Here is a 22438-nt window from a genome sequence, read left to right on the forward strand (position 1 = left end):
GCGATCCTATGGACTATACCCTGCCAGGGTCCTCTGTTCCATCAGAGCACCCAGCAATTGGAATTTTCCAGACAACCTGCAACTAAAGAGTTTCTATCCCATGAGCCTGCTTACCTCAACCGCCCAAATTTCCAGGTCCTGGTGCCAGCTGAGCACATTCTTGCATGCAGAGCACCTATCCCAGGATCTGGGACACAATAGATTATCAAAATTATTTACTGAATTCATAAATAGCTGAATGAAATAATTCAATGAGGTGTACTTTATTAATTCACCTATTTACTTACTCATAATTAATAGGATTCCGCTTTTCTTTAGCTTCATTGTGGTTACTTTTAGATCTCAAATGTTCACCCTTATTTTCCAGGAAAGGAGGGCATCCCATGGTACACCTTTTATCACCGTTTAACCTACATAGATGAGGGGTGTGGTTAACTGGTGTCTTGCATATTAAGGACCTCCTTCCAGAGAGATCATGAACATCATGCCGGTCGTTCTAAGAAATAAGCAAGGCTCCTTTCTGTATGATTGACCCAAAGCCTTTATTCACCAAGCATTTAAATGCTCTTGTTAGGTTTTCTGAGCATTTCTTTTTTTTTTAATTTTTATTTATTTTTTATTATTTTAAACTTAGCCACATGTGGCCAATAGCTACCATATTGTATTAGACAGCACAGTTTCCACTATCTTTGGAGGAGTGGAACCATTTAAATAGAATTAGGAGTGGGAAAGACATAGTCTGAGCATTTTTTTAGGAAAGGAAACCCAGATATTGATTGAGGGCTGTAATGGAAAATAATTTTTTCAGAACCAACTAGACTTATTCAGAAGAACTCCAGGTGTCATCATTAAAAACTTGGAAATGATTTTCAAGTCTACAGATTCTCTATTCTGAAGACTTGAAAAGATTTTGGATAAAGGTATTCTCTTGGAAAAGACTCTGATGCTGGGAGGGATTGGGGGCAGGAGGAGAAGGGGACGACAGAGGATGAGATGACTGGATGGCATCACTGACTCGATGGATGTGAGTTTGAGTGAACTCCGGGAGTTGGTGATGGACAGGGAGGCCTGGCATGCTGCGATTCATGGGGTCGCAAAGAGTCGGACACAACTGAGCAACTGAGCTCAACTGAACTGAACTGATTCTCTCTCAAATCTCTTCTAAAAATGAAATTAATCTTTCCCGCTGGATTTAGGAACTATGTGGTCATTGGCTTCTGTGCAGAGCACCTTGTGGGTACTTAATACTTGTTATTTATGGATGAAAATACTGACTGTGGAGATGATAGCATTGTCATCCGCAAACATCTCAAAGCCTCCACTCACAGAAGGAACTCCTCCCATGAGCCTCAAAGATGTCTGCTTATGCTTCGGAAAGAAACTAGGTTACTCGGAGAGCCTTATCCTGAGTGTTTTCTCACATAAGTGGTTTAAATTTATAGCACCTTTCATCTGAGAGCTCTAAAGCAATTTGCAAATCTCTCCAACATCCCTGTAGGATTCATAAACAGCAAATGTACTTGGCTCCATTTTATAACTGAGGTGAGGATTTCAAATACTGTGTGACCAGCTCAGAAGCAAAATCAGAAATGGTCCCCTGATGCCTGACTCCTGATTTTGACCACCAAGTTGTGTTTTATTCATGGGAAGCATTGTGTGAAGTCAGTGCCTTTCAACTCTCACTGTCCCTGTAATTTAATTCCTAGTAGCAGAGACAGAGTTGGAACCTAGGGAGTTAGAACAGTCGTCATATCCAGACCAACATGGTTGGGGTCTGTCCTAGGAAACAGAGATATGAGTGACAACGAGAACCCTGCTGAGACTTAGAGCTGTTGACTACGGCTTGCTAATACATTTCAGGGCCAAATCAAGAAAGGGAAGAACGAAAAGAAGTCCGGAGAGAGAGTGAACAGTGGTTTGGCTATAGTTGACAGTGTTTCATTGTGTACTTGAAATTTGCGAAGAGGCTAGATCTTGGGTGTTCTTATCACAACAGAAAATAATGGAAACTACTGAACATGTAAAGGGATGAGTATGTTGATTGGCTTGGCGATGGTTCCTGTTTCACAGTGTTTTTGTATAGTGGGCCTTTGGGTTATAACCTTAGAATTTTTGATTGTCAGTTATACTTCAGTAAAGCTGGGCCATCAGAAAGAAAGGGGAAAAATCGGAAATTGATATTTTGTGCTTGCTTCCTTTGTACCAGGCATTTTAGCTGAGTTTTCTCACCTAATTCTTCCTGCAGCCTTGAAAGGATTTGCCTGTATTGCCAGTGAAGAAACAGAAACTCAGGAGAGTTGGTCTGAGGTCACAAGCTCATCAGTGAAGTCTGACTCTAGCACACTTAACTCCATCTTTCTTCTTCCCATTACCTTATTTCCTGACATATGTTTCTATCATGCCTCATTCCAAAGTGCCTGATAGTGACACATAAAACATAATAGGATACAGAGCAATAAGGACCCTGTCCAGTAGAAATGGAGGGTAGAACCAGCTCATATCAAGGCAAAGGTTAATATACAAACCATAGACATGCCACAGAATTGTGGAGAAAGGCTACATATTTGAAGCTAAACTTCCAGATGGCAGAAGCAAAAATGGAAACGCCATCTAGTACAAAGTTCATTGGGTCACCAAGAAAAAGCAAATCTGTTGCTTCCAAGAAGTGGAGTGTATTCTGGTACTTGTTTAAATTATCCTATGCTGTATCCATCCTACATTGGGTTACGAGAGCTTGAATAAACCTCAGAGATAATTTCGTTCAATTCTCCTATTCTCAAATGGTAAAGAATCCACCTGCAATGGAGGAGACCCGGGTTCCATCCCTGGGTCGGAAAGATTCCCTGGAGAAGGGAATGGCAACCCACTCTAGTATTCTTGCCTAGAGAATCCCATGGAAAAGCTGCCAGGTGGGATACAGTCCATGGGATCACAAAGAATCATACAGGACTGAGCAACTAAGCATATACAGACAAACAAACTTAAATATTCCACAACTGTTTTTTTTTTTTTAATTTTTACTTTTTGGCCACACCACGCAAAAGGTGTGGGATCTTAGTTCCCTGACCAAGGGAAGCACAAAGTGCTAACCACTGGACCGCCAGGGAAGTCTCATCAGATGAACAAATTTAGACCCACAAGATAAGAGGACTTGCTGAAAATGACCCATCTGATGTTCTACTAGGAAGAGTGAGCAACAAGACCTTGGTCTTCAGGGCTCTTTCCAGTATAGTACCCTAGCCTTGTGGGTTAGGTCTAGGAGGAAACTGCAGACAATCAGCCTTTCCCAGGGACAACTAGCAGTCTCGTGGTGCAGTCCATTGGGCCTGCTTCAGTCAGTTCTCTTCTTTAGGAAGAGGAGATTTGCTTCTGGAAATTAACTCATATTCTGTAGCCAACCTTCTTCCCTGGGGTCTAGACACTTAGGTAATAATGGAATTTACAGTGAGTCATTCTACAAAGCAAAGGAATTCTTTAAGGAAAACAGGACTTTTCCAAATGCTTAAGACTTTTTCAAACACTCTGCTAGGAATAGAAAATGGATGATATGCACCCAGGAAAAGAAATTTTGAGAGTGCCCAGTAGTAAATCAGAAAAGGTAAAAATTGGAAGGCTAAAACAGCAGTGATAATGAGCTATATAATTTCAATTCATCTTTAATGGGAAAATATTGATATGTCTCAGATAATTAGGAAGTAAAGATGTCTCTGTGACAATAATTGTCAATCCAACCAGGGACAGAGACTCATTTGAAAATCTACAAATAAGCACATCAGGATGATAGACATCGCAGGAAATTAAGAGAATTGCTGTGTAGGTTTTAAACCAGCATAGTTATTTATGAACCACTAAACTAGTGGGGGGGAGTGAATATATAAAGATTTTATTGTTTTCCTAACAATAAATGCATCCTTTAGAACATTTAGCTGAGAACATAGAAAAAATAATGACAGAAGCTGTATTATACATAAAGATCCATCTAGCGAGAAGCACAAAGCAGTAATCAGTTTTACGAAGAACAACTCAGAGAAGACAAACTACTGAGAGGCTTATTTGGGGAGGTATCCAGAGTACACAGATTTAAATGGATTGATCCAGCATTGTACTTACCATTGTATGACATTATTTTCTTTTTTCAGAACCGAGGCATATTTTTGGACTGACTATAACCTAATTTTTCTAACTTTACTCATGGAAAATATGACTTCACAACAGCTTAAATGTTTAAGAAAGGAAAATACAATAACATTTCTGTTGCATTTTACGTTCTAAGTGAAGTGGTAACAACATTGTATTATCTATCTTAAAAAGGAAAATTCTACCTGATTATCCACTCAAAAATTTTTAGTTTAAATTTCTTTTGAGAGTAGAGACATGAATGTAAAACCTGGCATAAATTTTAAAGTGACAGTAATAATCCATAGTTAAGAGGTAGCATCAAGTATTAGGGGAAAAACCCTGAACCAAATGGAGGAGAACTGGAATCATGTCCTTACTCTGCCTTGAACTTTTTTTGAGAACTTTTCCAGGCCAGTTTTCTAACCTATAGAATGCAGAGATAGGACTAGAGGGATTGCTTAGTTAGTTCTCTTTCCTATGCAAAATTATATTGTAATTTTATTATAATCACTGTAATCATACTGATTCCTTTAAAATAGTAGTGCTCAAATTATAATCATAATGCAGGATTTGTAAATTCACAGGTGAATTAAATTTTAGTCATACTAATTCTGCTTCATATCACTGGGCTGGAAGGGACAATATTTAATAAAGACCTGCAATAAAATTGTTATGTAAAGAATTATTTTTGTAACAAAACACTGCAGACAAATTAATCAATTTTTATGTGTCTTTTTACATTATAAAATTTATTTATGTTACTTATGAAGTGAAATTAAAGTCGCTCAGTCGTGTCCGATTCTACACAGTCCCATAGACTGTAGCCCGCCAGGCTCTGTCCATGGAATTCTCCAGGCAGGAATACTGGAATGGGTTGCCATTCCCTTCTCCAGGGAATCTTCCAGACCCAGAAATAGATCCTGGGTTTTCTTCATTTCAATCAGATTCTTTACAGCCTGAGCCACCAGGAAGGCCCCATGTAATATAAAGTATATATTTAGTATATAAATATATAAAAGTATATAAATATATAAATATAAAATATATATTTATACTTTTATACTTCTTATACTTTTATACTTCTTATACTTATAAAAAAAGTATATTTATTCTCTAGTGTGAGATGTTTTAAAATGTATTAATAGAGTTCAGTAAAACAAACTAATATTCTTATTTTTATGAATGATAATATTATGAATTTTTGATAAGTACCCAAAAACAAGATGTAGCATACTACCAGTTCAGTTCAATCACTCAGTCGTGTCTGACTCTTTGCGACCCCATGAATTGCAGCACGCCAGGCCTCCCTGTCCATCACCAACTCCCGGAGTTCACCATAGTATGCTATTAATTGAGTCACATTATGCTTAAAACTATAGTAGACTTTGATCCATAAAGAGATATAAAGTAAGATTCCTGTCTTTGCTAGACTTCCAGTCTAGTTGGGGAAACCAAACTCATGTGTACGAGGTGACATAAGACTAAATCATAATTTTAACTTGGTTCAAAATTATGTAAATTTATAGTTATTATTAGTGAAATCCTGCCACCCTAAATCTAATCATTGCAAGGAGTGAGAGCTCAATTAGTACCTTATTTGTTATATTAAATAACATTTGACTTCTCTACAGCATCAGAAATCTTTTGTATATGTAGTTACTATTGCAAATCTAAAAATAAAAGCTTTTGCCTCAAATAGTTCAAGGAAATTTTTCTAAGTGTTGTGTAACAGGTAGTTTTGGACAGAAGTAGTGTGGACTGAAGTCAACAGTCATTATGATCAGGTCTTTCTGATCTTTCTCCCTGTCACCCAACCCCACCTTCCACCTTCTAAACAGCTGTGAAGGAAAGTGTTTAATGGGCCAGAGAAGAGAGGAGGGGTAGATGGTGTGCTAGTGACATATTCAGACAGTAGTTGAGTTGAATTGCCAAAGCTAAAGGGTTGAAAAACTTCAAACCACACGTAATATAATGGCAATATGGGCAAGAAAATGAAGTTCACCTTCGAGATGGAGGAAGAAATTTAGTGCATCTGGAGGAAAATAATTAGAATCCCAGATAATCAATTGCAGAGCACTGCCAGGAAGTGTTGTTGAAAGAGGCCAGGGGTAATTACAAATGAGCCTCAGTGTTCGAAGGTGACGACACTGCCAACACTGGGTACTGCCTCCTGGTGCACAAGGCCCCGGCTCCCTTGGAGCCAAGAGTGATGGGTGAGGACACATTTGGAATAGTGAGTGCATTTTTTACACCCCGTTAACACAAAGATGCGGAAAACCTGGAGGGAGTTCTGAAGTGAATAACAGGGACTATTAAGAGACTTAAAGGAATTGTTTATAAGGGGAGGATTAAGGGAAAGGGCGATAGCCATGGCAATGGGTAGAAAACAGTTCTAAATAACCTAACGAGTAAAACAATGAGGAAAAGGCAGGAATGACTTGGCCTGGCTTCCTTGAGAGGGGGGAAAAAAACAGAGAACAAAACTAAAAGTAGCAAGAAAAAAAATCTGAAAAACTAATTAAGCAAGAAAATGTCAGCCAATTGGAAGAGAATTTGTTGCTACAAAAATGAATCAGATTAGGGGAGAAAACTGTGTAACCTCTCCAGCGATGTTTTCAGATGCACAGGGCAGAACTCTAGAACAGAATTTCCTTGCACTTCAGGAGGGTAAGTTATTTAAATCAGAACCCAGAGTTGAAAAGCTAATGATCATGGTGATGGTAATCATAATATTAGGGCTACCCAGGTAGCTCAATGGTAAAGAATCTGCCTGCCAATGCAGGAGAATTGGGTTCTATCCCTGAGTTAGGAGGATTCCCCTGGAGGAGGAAAGGGCAACCCACTCTGGTATCCTTGCCTGGGGAATTCCATGGACAGAGAAGCCTAGCCAGCTACAGTCCATGGGATCAAAAAGAGTCAGACATGACTTACTGACTAAACAACAAACAAAAATCATAATGTTGGGTTGGCCAAAAGGTTCATAAGATGTAGAAAAACCTGAACAAACTTTTTGGCCAACCCAGTACCAGCAGTGGCAGTACTTAATAAGCCTTCATTATGTACCAGGTACTGTTTTCAGTGCTTTACATATGTATTAATTCATTTTCATTCTCACAATATCCCTTCCACTATTATCATCATCTTCTTCATGGTTTTCCAACAAGAAAATTGGAAGTAGAGGTTAAGTAAATCACCTCTGGACATGTAATTAGAAAGTAACAGAACCAGGATTTGAACCCAGGCAGGCTGGCCCCAGGCTTTATATTCCTAACCACTATGATCTTTTATAAAAAGAGGGAAAAGTGGGGGGGTGGGGGGAAACCCTGAGGATGAGGAGCAGGCCAGGGGAAAGAGCTAGGCTCTTGATTATCAAGTGAAAGGCTTCTGGAAACAATCCCGTTCTGAAGTCATGCTGGTGGGGTGTGGCCTTGGTCTGCTTCCTGGGACTCTTAAGTCCCGTTGCATTTTGTCAGAAAGGAAAATCATCTGTGGTTCACTGTGAGAAGGTGGTGAGTCTCTGAAGATGAGAACATCTCGTTAGAATTCCTACAGCTCATAGGAAGTTCAGAGGGAAATCCTGAGTCACCGCTGACATGAGATCCTCTGACACTTTGTTCCATGCCTGTCTGTCTGCTGAGGGGCCCTGGCAGAATTCTCAAGCTGTGGATGTTTGGCTAAGGGATCACCTGATTTATTCAGTCATTTGCAGATTCAATGTATAAACATTAATTCAGCAAGTAAACAAACATTGCTGTGTTCCTCAGACTTGAGTCAACTCTTCAAAAAAAATAAATCCAAAGAGAAGTATCAACTTTTGTGCCTCTGAGGCTCTACTCTATGAAAATATTTTGACCAAATTAGCTTTTTTGAAAAATCATAACTCAATTGAACACACAAAATTTAACAAGTCCAGAACTTGTAGAGTTCCAAGAATATGTGGGGGTCCATGAACCCCAGTTTAAGAAACTAAAATTAATGGAGCCCCTAGACTACATGCTAGGATGGGAGGAGAGTGCACACAGATGAGATCAAGGCAGTGTTTGTCTGAAAAAAACCTTACAGTATAAGGGATATTGGCTTCCCCAGTGGCTTAGCAGTAAATAATCTGCCTGCAGTGTGGGTTGGGAAGATCCCCTGGAGGAGGAAATGGCACCCCACTCCAGTATTCTTGCCTGGGAAATCCCATGGACAGAGCAGCCTGGTAAGCTACAATCCACAGGGTCACAAAAGATTCAGACTTGACTTAGCGACTAAACAACATAAGGGAGATTAGGCTTATACGTGAACATAACTGTTCCACAAGGAAGGATGAGAATGTGACATCAGAACCACAGAGATAAAGTCCTATGGAATCAGCGCAAAGCCTGGGAGTGAAATGGCATCTGTTCTGGCCTGATGCATAGAGAGGGAGACCAAGAGAACAGCACAGGCAAAGGTGGAGAGGTGGAAACCAGAACACCTAGAGGCAACACAGTTGCTGGAGAGAGGTACGCATCACAGAGATGTGTAAGATGGGGTTGGGGTTGGAAAGAGAGGGATTTTGTCCAGACAAAAGGAAGGCCTTGGATGGCAAGCTGTTAAACTCACTGTGATTCTTCATCCAAGATTGCGAGAAGGTGGTGTGACCTGAGCTGGTCTTCAGGAAGCTGATGGTGAGAGTGGAAAGACCTTGGAGCATGCATAGGAGAGATGGTCAGGAATCTGTGGGCCCCCAGGAGGGGTGTCAAGTCAGAGAAAGAGTGAGAGGTCCCAGAGCTCTGACCCACTTAGAGCCTACAGACAGCAGCTGCTGCATAGCAAGGTGAGCGAAGGGGTAGGTGAGGCAGGGAAAGCGCTGGGTGGCCACACCTGGTGAGTGATGATGCCACTCCGAGAATTAAAGGCTTTCTAAAGAAGTACATGTGCAAGGGAAATTTATTCATTCCATTCTGGATGATTGCATTAGGAGCAAGAAAAACATTCAGATGGAGATATTCTACTGGTGGTTATATATCAAAGATAAAATCAAGCTAAACAGAGATTCCATAAAGACCCAGGAATGAAATATGTTGGATAAGTTTGAGATTCAGAAACATGTGCTTTAAGAGCAATACCAGTAAAGTGCCTGGATTCCAGGATCTGTTTTCATCATTCTGAGCCTGTCAGCTAAGAACTTTCTTGATGTATGTAAGTGGAGGCATCTGTAATGAAGCCAGAAAGTGGGTTTGACATGGAAGGCATCTGGTTGAGCAGTGGTGTTTTTGTAGCACATATATCAACTCTTCTGTTTTACTGTAATTCTATGAAAATTAGTCATCAACGTTGTAACGACATGTTGCTAGAATTTTTGATTATCAGTAATAAGCACACATTTGTAAAATATACACAATGCAAACAAGATGACATAAAGTCCATGTGACCTAAAGGCACTGACCACATCCCATAGAAACTGAGTTTATGAAGGTTCTTTGATGCGGAAAATACGTACTGTCCTGATAGGCAAAAACAAGGACAAGTTTTTCAATAATGTTTTTGTAATTCACAACTTTCAAGCAATATGTTGGAAAACTTACCCCAAAGACAACTTTCAGTACTCCACATCTCACGCTAGCTACTTCTCTGATTATTATATAAACTTAACAAAAAGATTCATTCTGCTTTTATCCTGGAAGGATCACAAAAAAAAAAATACATTCAAAGTATCATGAACCTGATGGTGATTTTATTAAACTATACTTTATTTATATAAACTATCCATGTACCTAGGCACTATTCTTATTTATTCAAAAGGAAAATATATGTGGGTCACTTTGCCAAAGAATCAGAGTATTATGTGAATGTTACCTTGGCATCCACTGTTACCTAGGTTAACTTTTGTTTCACTGTCTTTTTTTCAAGACGTAATTTCATGTTGATGCATTTAGTTATGACTGATCATTTCATATGAAAAAATAATCCTTCTTTCCCCCTTGCAGCCTTTTTTGGAAAATACCTCAATGAATATAATGGCAGCTACATCCCTCCTGGGTGGCGAGAATGGCTTGGATTAATCAAGAATTCTCGTTTCTATAATTACACTGTTTGTCGCAATGGCATCAAAGAAAAGCATGGATTTGATTATGCGAAGGTAATTTTCAGGCACTTTTACACTGCATCAATTTACTTCATGCATAATGGGAGAAAGTCATTTTCAGTATGTTAGCCTATCCACGAGATTGGCTTTCTATGTTCTCACAGTTTTAGAATGAGAAATTTTAAGATAATTTTAAACTCCAGGCAAGAAAAAGGCTCTCAGGGAACACTGACTTTGAATAGTGGGTTTTTTCCCCCCCTCATTAGGATGAAAGGCAATCAGCCTTTGATGAAAGTATTATCAAAAAAATCATAAATGCCTCCACTCTGTCATGTGATAATTTTTGGTTTCCCTCCCTCTGGAAGACTTGTCCACATAATCAGATGTTCATCTTGTACTGTTTTGCTTTTCATTAGGGTGAGAGTATATTCTGTCTGTGGCTTCAGATTTAGATGTAAGAATAAGAAAAGACAAGTGCAAGACTCAAAAAGTTGGGAAACCACATTCTTTGCTTTTACCACACTTTGATATTGACAAGGATACCTGCCCATGACAGCTAGAGTCCACAAAAGTCTGTAAGGCAGTCAGTCCTAGAATTTCCAAATCAGTTCATAGAAACTGAAGTGAACAGGTCCCAGAGTTCTCTAACAAATGGATCCCAGATTAGACTTTTTAAAATCTACACAGCTTTTGTGATTGCCAACTTAAAACGATTTCCAGATCGCAGGAGCGGAGGGGGAAACATCTTTAAATTTAGCCTGCTAATTAGCCTAAAATACCCTCTTCCCTCCTAACCATGTCCATCTCTTCCTCATTTATCTAAAAGAAGCTGAGAATCTGCTCCAACTAGCATAGATCTCTGTGAAAAAGCCATTGGTAGAAATCAGAAAGAGGAGACTTGATCTAATTTTGGCACATCGCTATCCTTGTGCTTGGCCTGATTTGAGCTCAAGGGACTTGGCAGGGGAGATAAAGTGTAACTCTCCTTTCATACCCTCCAGAAAACAATGCATGCAAATGAATTCACAAACATTGCTAATAGGTTTCCAAACTCATCAGAGTTTGGAGCTGGCAGAAACCTTGGAGGCAGGTTTGAGCAATGCCCTACAAAGTGCACTAATTGTCACTGCTCCCGTTTTTTATCTGTGGGGATACTTGTCATGCTCCTTGTTCAAGCTATTAACCTTTCTTTCCCTGTTGTCCTAAGGAGAGCAAAGTAATCAAGATTCCCTCCAAAGACTAAATCAGCGTATCTTGCCCGTTATCGCAGCTGATTAAGTGACAAAGACAACTGTGTCAAAAAGAATATAGATCTTTTTTTTAGAAAGAGAGGAAAGGAATGAAACAGACACTTCCATGGAAGGAGGTGATAGCCTGTGGGTTTGTCCTAAGAAGGACATGTGACATAGACTTGATCCCTTGGGCATGGCTTTTGCAGCTGTTCTGGTCCTTGAATCTACATGCGATTAGTCATGCCTAGAAGCCTCTGACAGTGCACATTGCCTGAGAGCTTTCTGAATAAACTTTATACTGGAGTTCCAGGCCAATGATATGCACTTAGAGGAAGCAGGTGTTTTCAGTTTTCATCTTTTCTTTTTCATTCCATCTCTTCCCCCCGCTCCTCCTTATAGTCTTGCATCAGCCCCTTGGATTATAGATTAAATTGTTCTATTAACAAGTCAGGCTCTAATCCCAACAGCCGGATCATTTTAGTTGTGCAATTAACAGAGTTGTAATCTGGAGGAAATCAACTGCTCCCCATATTGAGTGTTTCAGATAAACTAATTTATAGAAAATTGCCCCTTTTCCCTGTGCATCCAGATTTGGGTCATGACTTTCGTTGGCAATCATTATATAATTCTAACAGGTGAATTTTTAATTTCACGAAAAGATTTTTTGTGTGTGTGCATTTATGCATGTATGTGTGTATGCATGTGCGTGTCTGTATGTGTGTCTGCAACTGTGAATTTGTAGTGGGCGTGGGTATTTCCTGTCCTTGAAGCAATTAAATTTTTTTGTCAACGAATTACATCAGTGAAACCTGGGAATGAAATATGTATCCGGTGTTTCATGTGCTATAGCATTTTTATTGCCAGATCTGATCATTATCTTGGGAAAACAGGACTTGACTTTTTATTTTTTCCCCCTAATTCTTAAATTGTACATTACTTTTAAAAAGATGTTTGTGTGTGTTACTGTGCTAACAACCCTAGAAAGTAACTGGCAACTGATCTCTGTTTCTGGAAGATGTTTTTCTCCTTGGGAAGTACAGTTTCTCTTCGTGCTTAAGATCTTACCTCCTCATTCAGTGAGTTGCTTCTGAGGGAAAGCAGTATTCAAATGTGATCTGATGAATGTCACCTTTTGTAATTTTTGTTTTGTGTCAAATGTATGTTTCAGGACTACTTCACAGACTTAATCACTAACGAGAGCATTAATTACTTCAAAATGTCTAAGAGAATGTATCCCCATAGGCCCATTATGATGGTGATCAGCCACGCGGCACCCCACGGCCCCGAGGACTCGGCCCCACAGTTTTCAGAACTGTACCCCAATGCTTCCCAACACATGTGAGTAACAACCTCAACTCTGGGACCTGCTGATCTCTAGCCTTTCCTTTGCTCCCCACCCGTCTCCTCCCCTGCACCCCATTTCTTTCCACGTGGCATCTCCACAAGGCAGGAATGGGGCTTCTGCCCCGAGACCACAGATCAGGCAGGCCCTGAACTCAGGGGCTTGCTGAGGTGGTTTGATTACGAATCACATCTCCAACATCGTAAGTAACTGAACAACAACAAGAACAACAGAATGAACAGAGAGAGAAGCACATGGGGTGACTGGGGGGTGATTTTGACCAAGGGCTTCCTTCAGTTGTCTCAAATAATATTCATCAATGTGACCTAATAATAATAATGATCAAACAGTATGTTTCTTATAGCAGCAGAGTGGTGGTGACCCCCCTAGTCTGGTTATAGAGACCTGGGTGAATTTCCTGGGCTTGGGCTGTCGCAGCTTTGCCACAGATGTCTGATTAGAATTGCTGCAGAGGCAGCTGCAGAGGGCTTGCCTTAGAGGCTGTCTCAGGTCACGGCTTTAAAATAACCTGATGTTTCTTTTTGAGAGGCAGGAGCCTTGGGGAGGGGCTTGGGAGGCCCAGAGGAGAGGCTGATGGCTTATGGTGATAAGACAGAGAACAGAGAGCTGTATTAAGCTGACCATTCTCACGAGACGAGTGTAGTAAGTCTGGATACTTAGGCAGCGAAGAATGTGATTTTGTCTTTCCACTCTCTCCTCACCCTTTCTTCTTATCCATTGCAATGATATGCAGTCCTCCATGCAGGGCAATGGGCTGAAAGTTTAACCATGAGAAGAGTAGGAAAGTGATACGTTTCCTTCATCACTAAACCTCCAGAATTCATTCTTAATCTATTTGTGCTCAAGTATTATCCCTCTTCAGCCACGCTGATCTTAAAGCTATGATCCCAGATGGGGAAAAAAAATAAAGATTAAATATACTTCCTTATGAAAAGAGAGAAGTAACTACTGAAGGCATTCTAGTTGCTGGCATAACATATCCCTGGAAAACTTTTTATTCATATTTTTTTTCTTATTATAACTAATAAACTTATGGCTCCTCATCAGTGGTACTTAGATCCTCTCTATCATATCAAGTGACTTAGAAAGAAGAAAAGATGGGAACTAACAATACATAAATGAAGCCAGGTGAGTGTCCTACTGAGCATGCCCAGGAACTTGGAGGATGGAAGTGTTTTGGTGCATAAGATATTGTCGACAAAGAAAGCTGCCCCAGCAACTGAGGCATAGGGTCTGGATGATCCATTGTGTTTTGGAATCAACCCTGTGGATGAATATTCAAGACCCTCTACCCTATGTATAATTATGCAGCTAAATTCATGATTGACGCCCACCAGGGACTAGTGACTCTTCATTAGGCATCTCTTGCAGATTCAGTAACCTGCTGGTTCAGTAAAAGAAATAGGTCTTTGCAGATTTCTTCCATGCCCTGGGACTCACCTTTTCCTTTTCTTTGAGTCAGAAATTGCTTTCTTTGTTGCATTAGCAGAATCCCAGCCTAAGGTGATTTTCCACAACTGTAAACCTCACTGCTGTTTTCCCGGGAGTTTGAGGACAAGAAGTTGACAAAATGTGTTTTATGGCTCCTTAGAAGTCAGCTTGCCTTTGAAGCTTCAGGGCAAGGTCCTGAGCCTACAGGAAAATCAGCCACAGGTCAAAAGGTTCTGACAGCTCAGCAGTGTGCACAGACAGCAGTGCAGGATGAGAGAAATCTGCAGAGTTCTCGGGGCTTCAACAATAGCTTTAAAAAAAAAAAAAGAAAAAGCATCTCTGATTAAATTCTGTTTCATTCCACAAATATTTATGAGTGCGACCTGTGACACTGTACAGCACAGCAGGGATATAGGCGCAAGGAAGACACAATTGCTGGGACTTCCCTGGTGGTCCAGTGGCTAACACTCCACCCACCCAATGCAGGGGGCCTAGGTTCAATCCCTGGTCGGGGAACTGGATCCTGCATGTAACAACTAAGAGTTCACATGCCACAACTAAGACTTCCTGGTGCAGTCAAATAAACATAAAATAATCTTCATTTAAAAAAAAAAAAAGACACAATTGCTCATTCTAGAACCAATGAACTAGGACAGAGATCAGCACATGGGGGCCATTTCTGACTTGCTACCAATTTTTATAAATAAAGTTTTATTGAAACACAGCCATGCTCATTCATTTAGGTATTATCTGTGCCTGCTTTAGCAATACAACAGTGGAGTTGGGTAGCTGTGGCAGATGCCATTCAGCCTGCAGTGCCTAAACTATTTACTGAATGATTCTTTACAGAATAAGTTTGTTCTGGGCTCTTGCTCAAGGAGGAAGACAGACAGAGAGCCTTATCAAAGAGCCTTGTCAGCAGCAGGCTCAGAAGCAAGTGCTAGAGCAGGGAGCCCAGGGTCTGTGAAAGTTTGGAAGAGGATGCATACACATCTTTTAGAAGAACCAGGAGAACTATAGGGCCTAGGAGGCAGGCTAAGTGGACTGCAAAGGATGGGCAATGTTTCTGCAGCTGATAGAGATTGAATAGATGATTTCAGGAAAAGTGGTCGCCATGAGGCTAAGACGTGACCAAGGAAGCAGAGATAAAGCTAGAGAGAGAAACCTGCAGGGTATTGAGAACTTGAGTGAATTTGTACGTAGCTGTAAACACAGTCCCTGGAGACTGTTTAGTCAAGGTAGACATCATATGTGACTTGACCGTTTTTATATGCGAAGTTTTCGCTATTCCTTTTTAGTTCAGATGAACCACCTGTGTGCCTTACGTGTGCTCAGGGCTCAGTCGTGTCTGACTCTTTCCAGCCCCATGGACTGTACCCCACCAGGCTCCTCTGTCCATGGAATTTTTCCTGCAAGAGTACAGGAGTGGGTCTCCTGTTCCTACTCCAGGATATCTTCCCGACCCAGGGATCAAACCTGTGTCTCTTGCGCCTCCTGCATTGGCAGGTGGATTCTTTACCACTAGCGCCACCCTGGGAAGCCCTGTGAGCCTTACTAGTGATTCTATATAGCTGAATCCACACCTTGGCAGAGTGAAGAGCTCTCAGGCCTTGGAGGCAAATAAGCACTGGTTCCTATCTCAGTGGTCCTTGCTGACCTTTAGGCAGTACCTTTCACCTCTCAGAACCTCCGTTGTCTCATCAGTAAAATGGGAGTAATTACCAGCAACTTGGCATGATGTCGTGAATGACAATTAAAAGAGACCCCACCTTGGACCTGGAACACAGAAGCCACTTCATAGGTACTAATTCTCCGTGATCCTTCCTATTGAGATGAACCATTAAAAAAAAAAAACAAACTTTTTTTCTGGATTTGATCTTTCTTGACCTACAAAAAGGTGCTGTTTTGTTTGGTTTCAACTTAACATTCAAGGGGAAGCAGCTAGGGAAAGAACAAGCTGGTTCTTGTCCGTTGTGACCTGACAAGTCTGTTGACGAGCTAAGACCTGCATTGATGAGGCTCTCACCCTGCCTATTCTAAAAACAGACAGGAGAAACACCAGCCTGGGCTGTGTTATCTTTGCCAGGTGCAAACCATGCTGTTGGCAGTTTGAAGAACACCCTTAGCCATAGAAAATGAAAACTCACAGAGTGAGTTGAGTGGTTCAGCTTCTGTTTGCTGCTAAGCCCGGGGCTTTGGAGCCCCTAGAATGAGGAGATCCGCTGTGTTTCCCACAGACCTTGAAAGCGTTGAATTCTGGGCATCTTTGTCATCAAGGTCTCCCAAGCTGCCGCAGGAGGAAGGGGCTGGAGAGAGTCCATGTGCATCTCTGTTGAGGCTGTGAGTGACTGCCCGGGTTCACAGTTCAGGCTGCACACAAAAGCAGTGAGACAAATTGAAGACAAGCTTTCCATTGTGGCGCTGGGAGCTCCTGAATGGCTGGTCTCCTTAGCGAGAACATGAGCAAGGCATTCAAGCAAAGGGATGCAAGAAGTTAAGTGCTTTGCAGAGATATTTGGCAGGCCCTGTGAAAACAGAGCAAGAAGCTGTAGGTTCTGCCCCGTCAGGGGCAGGGGAGGGGGATGCAAGCCATGTGAGCACTTTCCTTGAGGTTGCCTTCCTTGGTGGTCAAGCATTATCCAGATGTCTTTCATCCGCCTTGGGTTAGAGCTATCTGACCCCCACTGCCTGAAGCGAATGTATCAGGTTTCCATGGTGTTTGCTGCCGCCAACAAAGAAAGGAAGCCAGTTCAATATTGAGGCTAGAGGTTATGCCAACCAAGAAAGAGAACGGATTACTGACCACATGGAACGGGGGACCCTGTTTAATCAGACAGTGGCTCAGTCACTCCTGGCCTCTGAGAGATCTGAGGGAGTCTCCATCATAATAATACATATAATCATTCTTATCACAAAGCCCTTCTCTATGACTAAGACTCTACTGCACGTTCCAGTAAATTCTCTCCCCCATATCCTCATAATAATGCTAAAGCCTCATCCTCGTGGCATTTCTCTTTCCTGGCGTCAGTGATGTGATAATACTCACCTGTGGACAAAAGCTGATGAGAAAAGAGATTACATTTGCCTTCTTGATGATTCTGTGAGATGCTGAGGATCCCTTGACATTTTTCCAACTATGCCTCCATGACGGAGAAGGCAATGGCAACCCACTCTAGTCCTCTTGCCTGGAAAATCCCATGAGCGGAGGAGCCTGGTAGGCTGCAGTCCATGGGGTCGCTAAGAGTCGGACACGACTGAACGACTTCTCTTTCACTTTTCACTTTCATGCATTGGAGAAGGAAATGGCAACCCACTCCAGTGTTCTTGCCTGGAGAATCCCAGCAACGGGAGAGCCGGGTGGGCTGCCATCTATGGGGTCACATAGAGTCAGACACGACTGAAGTGACACAGCAGCGGCAGCAGCAGCATGCCTCCATGAAATTAAAGAAAAATTTTGTTCCAGTTCAACAGCTCTTTCTTTCTATCCCTGGAAATGCATTTGACTCTGTACATACACACACACACACAGACACACAGGTTCATGTGAAATCAAAATTTAGGTAGAACAATCCACATCAACTAACTTGCAGAAATTGTTCTGATCATGGAGTTTGGGATGGACACAGCATGTCAAAGGGACAACTACCCTAAGGAAGCCTCAACATTTCTGAAACACCTTTGTTATCTAAAGTTGAAAAGAAAGGACTTCCCTGGCAATCCAATGGTTAAGACCCCATGCTTCCACGTCAGGAGGTGCAGGTTTGATCCCTGGTCAGGGAACTAAGATCCCACACGCTGAGTCATGCAGCCAAATAAATTAATTCAAGTTGGAAAGAAATGTTTTGCCTTAAAAAGAATTTGCACATTCTCTCTTCATTTCTTCCATAAATACATAAAAGGATATGCTTTCAAAGAGGAGAGAATTTTAAATCCTCCATAAACATTTCTGACTTGAGCAGTATTAATTGCTCCCTTTGTGGCTCAGCTGGTAAAGAATCCTCCTGTAGTACGGAAGACCTGGGTTTGATCCCTGGGTTGGAAAGATTCCCTGGAGAAGAGAAAGGCTACCCACTCCAGTATTTGGGACTAGAGAATTCCATGGACTGTATAGTCCATGGGGTTGCAAAGAGTCAGACATGACTGCGTGACCTTCACACACACACACTTCCCACATTACCTCTGTATTCGTCTCTCTGTAATTTACTACATATCCCATTGCACTGGCTGTTTACTCAGATCCTTGATGTCCAGTCACACAATTTCAGAATATCTACACTCAACACCACACGAATGACACCCTGCTGCTATGCAAGGCATCTCTTTCCCAAAGGCAAGACATCTCTTTCCCAAAGGCAAGACATAACCATCCATCTCTACCTCCCGTTGCCTGGTGGGCACGGCTCCTGCTGCTTTAGTCGTATGATACATTTTTGTTTAGCAAATGCATCAACATGTTAACCCTTCCAACTAGCTGACATTAAAACCCTTTTAAAAATAGTATGAAAGTAGTTGAACAATTGGTTTTATGAATTAAAGAGTACCTAGTGATAGTATAAATCTTTTAGTAGTTTGAGTGTGTACTTCTCGAATCTGTACAACCAGCTTATTCTGGGAATTGAGACCTGTTTCTCAGTGAGTGATGATGCTGCTACCAGTAAGGCTATTAAGTGTTAGGATTTTTGTTGTTGTATGATACTAAACGGGTGGCTTCCCTGGTGGCTCAGTGGTAAAGAATTTGCCTGCAGTGCAGAAGACTGCTTGCAGTGGAGGAGATGTGGATTTGATCTCTGGGTCAGGAAGACCCCTTGAAAAGGAAATGGCAGTCCACTCCAGTATTCTTCCCTGGGAAGTCCCAGGGACAGAGGAGCCTGGCGGGCTACAATCCATGGGATTCCAACAGTCGGACACGACTTAGCAACTAAGCCACCACCACCATGAGACTAATAGCAAATGAAGAAAACACACGTTCAAATATAAAATACTCGAAATGTATTTTCTTTGGGGTGACAGCAGAGGCCACCAGTGTTACCAAATGAACTGCTAAGTTCTTTGTGTTTCCCCGAGAATGGGTTTAATATGCAACACATGCATTTCTTGAAACTATTTCTGTGCTACTAAGAATTATTCTCCTAAAATGTCCACCCATCAAAAAGAAAGGGGACATGATTGATTTGAGAAATCTTATCCTTGTTATGTCAATAAGCAATGTTAGCAAGAAAAGCAAAGCCTGGGGAGAATCTGACATTGACGGCAAAAGCTGAACATGCAAGTGAAGTGGTCTGAGGGATCCGTCCGTGAGCTACTGTGCTGAGCAACTGTATTTTTGTTCAGTTGCTCAGTCACGTCCAACTCTTTGCAACCTCATGGACTGTAGCCCACCAGGCTCCTCTGTTCATGGGGTTCCTCAGGTAAGAATGCTTGAGTGGGTTGTCATTTCCTACTCCAGGGGATCTTCCCAGACCAGGGATCAACCCATGTCTCCTGCATTGGCAGGCAGATTCTTTACCACTGAGCCACCAGGGAAGCCCGCGCTGACCAGTAACGCTGAACAAATGATGACTAGAGAAAAGCAATGTGCAGAGAAGCCTTGCTGGGGAAAGGTCACCTTTTATAAGTATTGGAATCATCTGTTGAGAGTTACAGGTGCGTTCCTAAGAGTATACGGTCTGGAGAGCACAGTTCTGGGCCAAACATGTATCTGAACAGACACAGAAAGCCTCACCAGACCAGACACACATGGCTGACACTCTGACGTGAATTTTTGAGGTTTTTCTTTTTTATGACAATCTGATCCTTTGTCCTCTCCATTTTCAAGCAAAGAGTCCGCGTTCTCTACCTTTTCGAATGTCTCCAGGGTGTTGTGGAGGGTCAGACTTGATTCTGTATTTGCAACAAACGTAGGAACACAGCAGCTGGTGGGAGGCATCTGAATGGGAAACAGAAGCAGCTAATATTTTAAATCAGGATAAGCAGGATAAAAGCTGAGAACTTTAGGACTTACTTTTTAAAGATTTATTTCTGTGGCTCTATCAGGTCTTAGTTGCGGCACATGGTATCTTCGTGCGGTGCACGGACTCTCCAGTTGTGGCACGTGGGCTTAGTTGCTCAGTAGCGTGTGCGATCTTAGTTCCCCTGTCAGGGATCAAACCTGAGTCATTCCCTGTATTGCAAAGTGGATTCTTAACCACTGGACCACCAGGGAAGTCCCAGGACTTACTTTTGATAGAAGAAATATATGGATCACTTTTCCTTTTAATGATGGGAGTTTGAGATGCTTGTTGGAGAGGACAGTTCAGTGTGACATCATGAAAGGAGCAGGGTTCCCAACCTGTTCTTTCTGACCCACCTCCATATGCTTTACTGTCTCATTTGTAAAATGGGAGTATTTTATTTTCTTGGGCTTCAAAATCACTGTGGATGGTGACTGCAGCCATGAAATTAAAAAACACTTGCTCCTTGGAAAGAAAGCTATAACAAACCTAGGCAGCGTATTAAGAAGAGACATCACATTGCTAACAAAGGTCCGTTTAGTCAAAGCTGTGGTTTTTCCAGTAGTCGTGTATGGATGTGAGAGTTGGACCATAAAGAAGGTTGAGTGCTGAAAAATTGTTGCTTCTGAATTGTGGTGCTGGTGAAGACTCTTGAGAGTCCCTTGGACAGCAAAGAGATTAAACTAGTTACTCTTAAAGGAAATCAATCCTGAATGTTCATTGGAAGGACTGATGCTAAAGCTGAAGCTCCAATACTTTGTCCACCTGATGCGAAAAACCATCTCATTGGAAAAGACCCTGATGTTGGGAAAGATTGAAGGCAGGCGGAGAAGGGAGCAACAGAGGATAAGATGGTTGGATGGCATTATCAATTCAATGGACATGAGTTTGAGCAAACTCCAGGAAATATTGAAGGACAGGGAAGCCTAAAGTGCTGCAGTCCATGGGATCACAAAAAGTCAGACGTGACTTAGCAACTCAACAACGAACTACAGTAAGAGGCCTTGCCCTCTCTGGGCTGCCTCAGCCATCAGTGAGCTGTGACATGATAAGCTCTCTTCCAGCTTCCTATAAGTATGGGTATGAGTGGCCCCAGGTTTTGTCCTCTGAATCCTCTGTGAAGCCTCACAAGAACTCTTTGAAGTTCTTGCTCCCATTAGAGATATATGGGAACACAGACTTAAAGAGAAAAAAAAAGTTGCTCCAGATCACACACTAGTAAGCAACAGTCCTGGGCTGAGAATTCAGGTCTGATTCCAGAATATTCTGGAACAATCGGATATGTGGTTTTCCAGCGTTCCCTAAAACTGTCACCTGCTTCTCTGTGTCTTGCGTTTTCAGCCAACAGCTCCCAGCTCTGTCTGAATCACTGTAAGTTGATTCTTAGGGCAGCAAGCCTTCATTATCACAGGGCAGAGGGACAGAAGAATGCATCTTCCAGGAATTTGGCAGACACCAGCGGGAGGCACCCACAGGTCTTTGGCAAAAGATCAATTTTCAACAACTGTCAATTCCAGCAACCCCCGACCTTCCACCTGCAGGCCCCATGAACAGCTGCTATTCTGTGGGAAGCAGTGGCAGCCTGTCTTCCCCTAAAAGGCAAATGGTTATCCCCCGCCTCCTGCTGAGACTCCACCTGGGATCTTGTCCCCAGAGCTGGAGGGGGAGTGGTCATCTCCCACATTCAGAAATTAAGAGAAAAGAAAAAAAATGGGATGGGGGAAGGACAACTTTGACAATAGACCCAAACTCTCCCTTTTAATAAAAGCCAGACTGAACATATGTCATTCTGTAAATCTGGGAGTCCAATTTGAGGCTTGTAATTTGCTGTGAGCTTCCCTGTTCCTCAGGGCGAGGTGGATGGAGCCGTGCCAAGCACTGGAAGGTAACCGGTGGAAGATACGATTTACCCACTATGAGCCTGCTTCTCGGCTCCCGATTGTAATTTTTATTTGTGTTTGAGGTTTTGTGGTTAAAAAAAAAAAAGTCAACTAGATTTATTTTTAAATTAAGGCACACCAACATCAAAGGCAGTAAGAGGAGGCTGGTGAGGTATTATGAAGAAAGCCCGTGTAATCTTTTATAGCCATATTCTTTTTCAGAGCACGTATCAGTAAGTGGTGAAGGACCTTTCGTGACCAGCTTGCTCTATTTCTCTGACCTCAAACTCCCCCCAACAGTGAAAATCTCTTTCCTCTGGGATTTAGAAGCTCCCCCTTCTCTCCTCCTCCTCTTCGCTCTCTTCCTCTAA

General features: G+C 41.9%; 1 protein-coding gene across 2 annotated transcripts in view; it reads left to right on the forward strand.

Annotated features, from left to right (window-relative positions):
* Positions 1–22438, forward strand: part of SULF1 (sulfatase 1) — a 195143-nt gene that overhangs the window by 121578 nt on the left and 51127 nt on the right. For both annotated transcript variants that reach the window (XM_040261350.1, XM_040261351.1), the window contains exons 6-7: positions 10074–10225; positions 12572–12741. In XM_040261350.1, coding sequence (XP_040117284.1) covers positions 10074–10225; positions 12572–12741 — 322 coding nt within the window. The remainder of the gene's footprint in view (positions 1–10073; positions 10226–12571; positions 12742–22438) is intronic.

The sequence above is a fragment of the Oryx dammah genome, unplaced genomic scaffold (genome assembly GCF_014754425.2).
Source record: "Oryx dammah isolate SB20612 unplaced genomic scaffold, SCBI_Odam_1.1 HiC_scaffold_19, whole genome shotgun sequence".
Taxonomy (NCBI): domain Eukaryota; kingdom Metazoa; phylum Chordata; class Mammalia; order Artiodactyla; family Bovidae; genus Oryx; species Oryx dammah.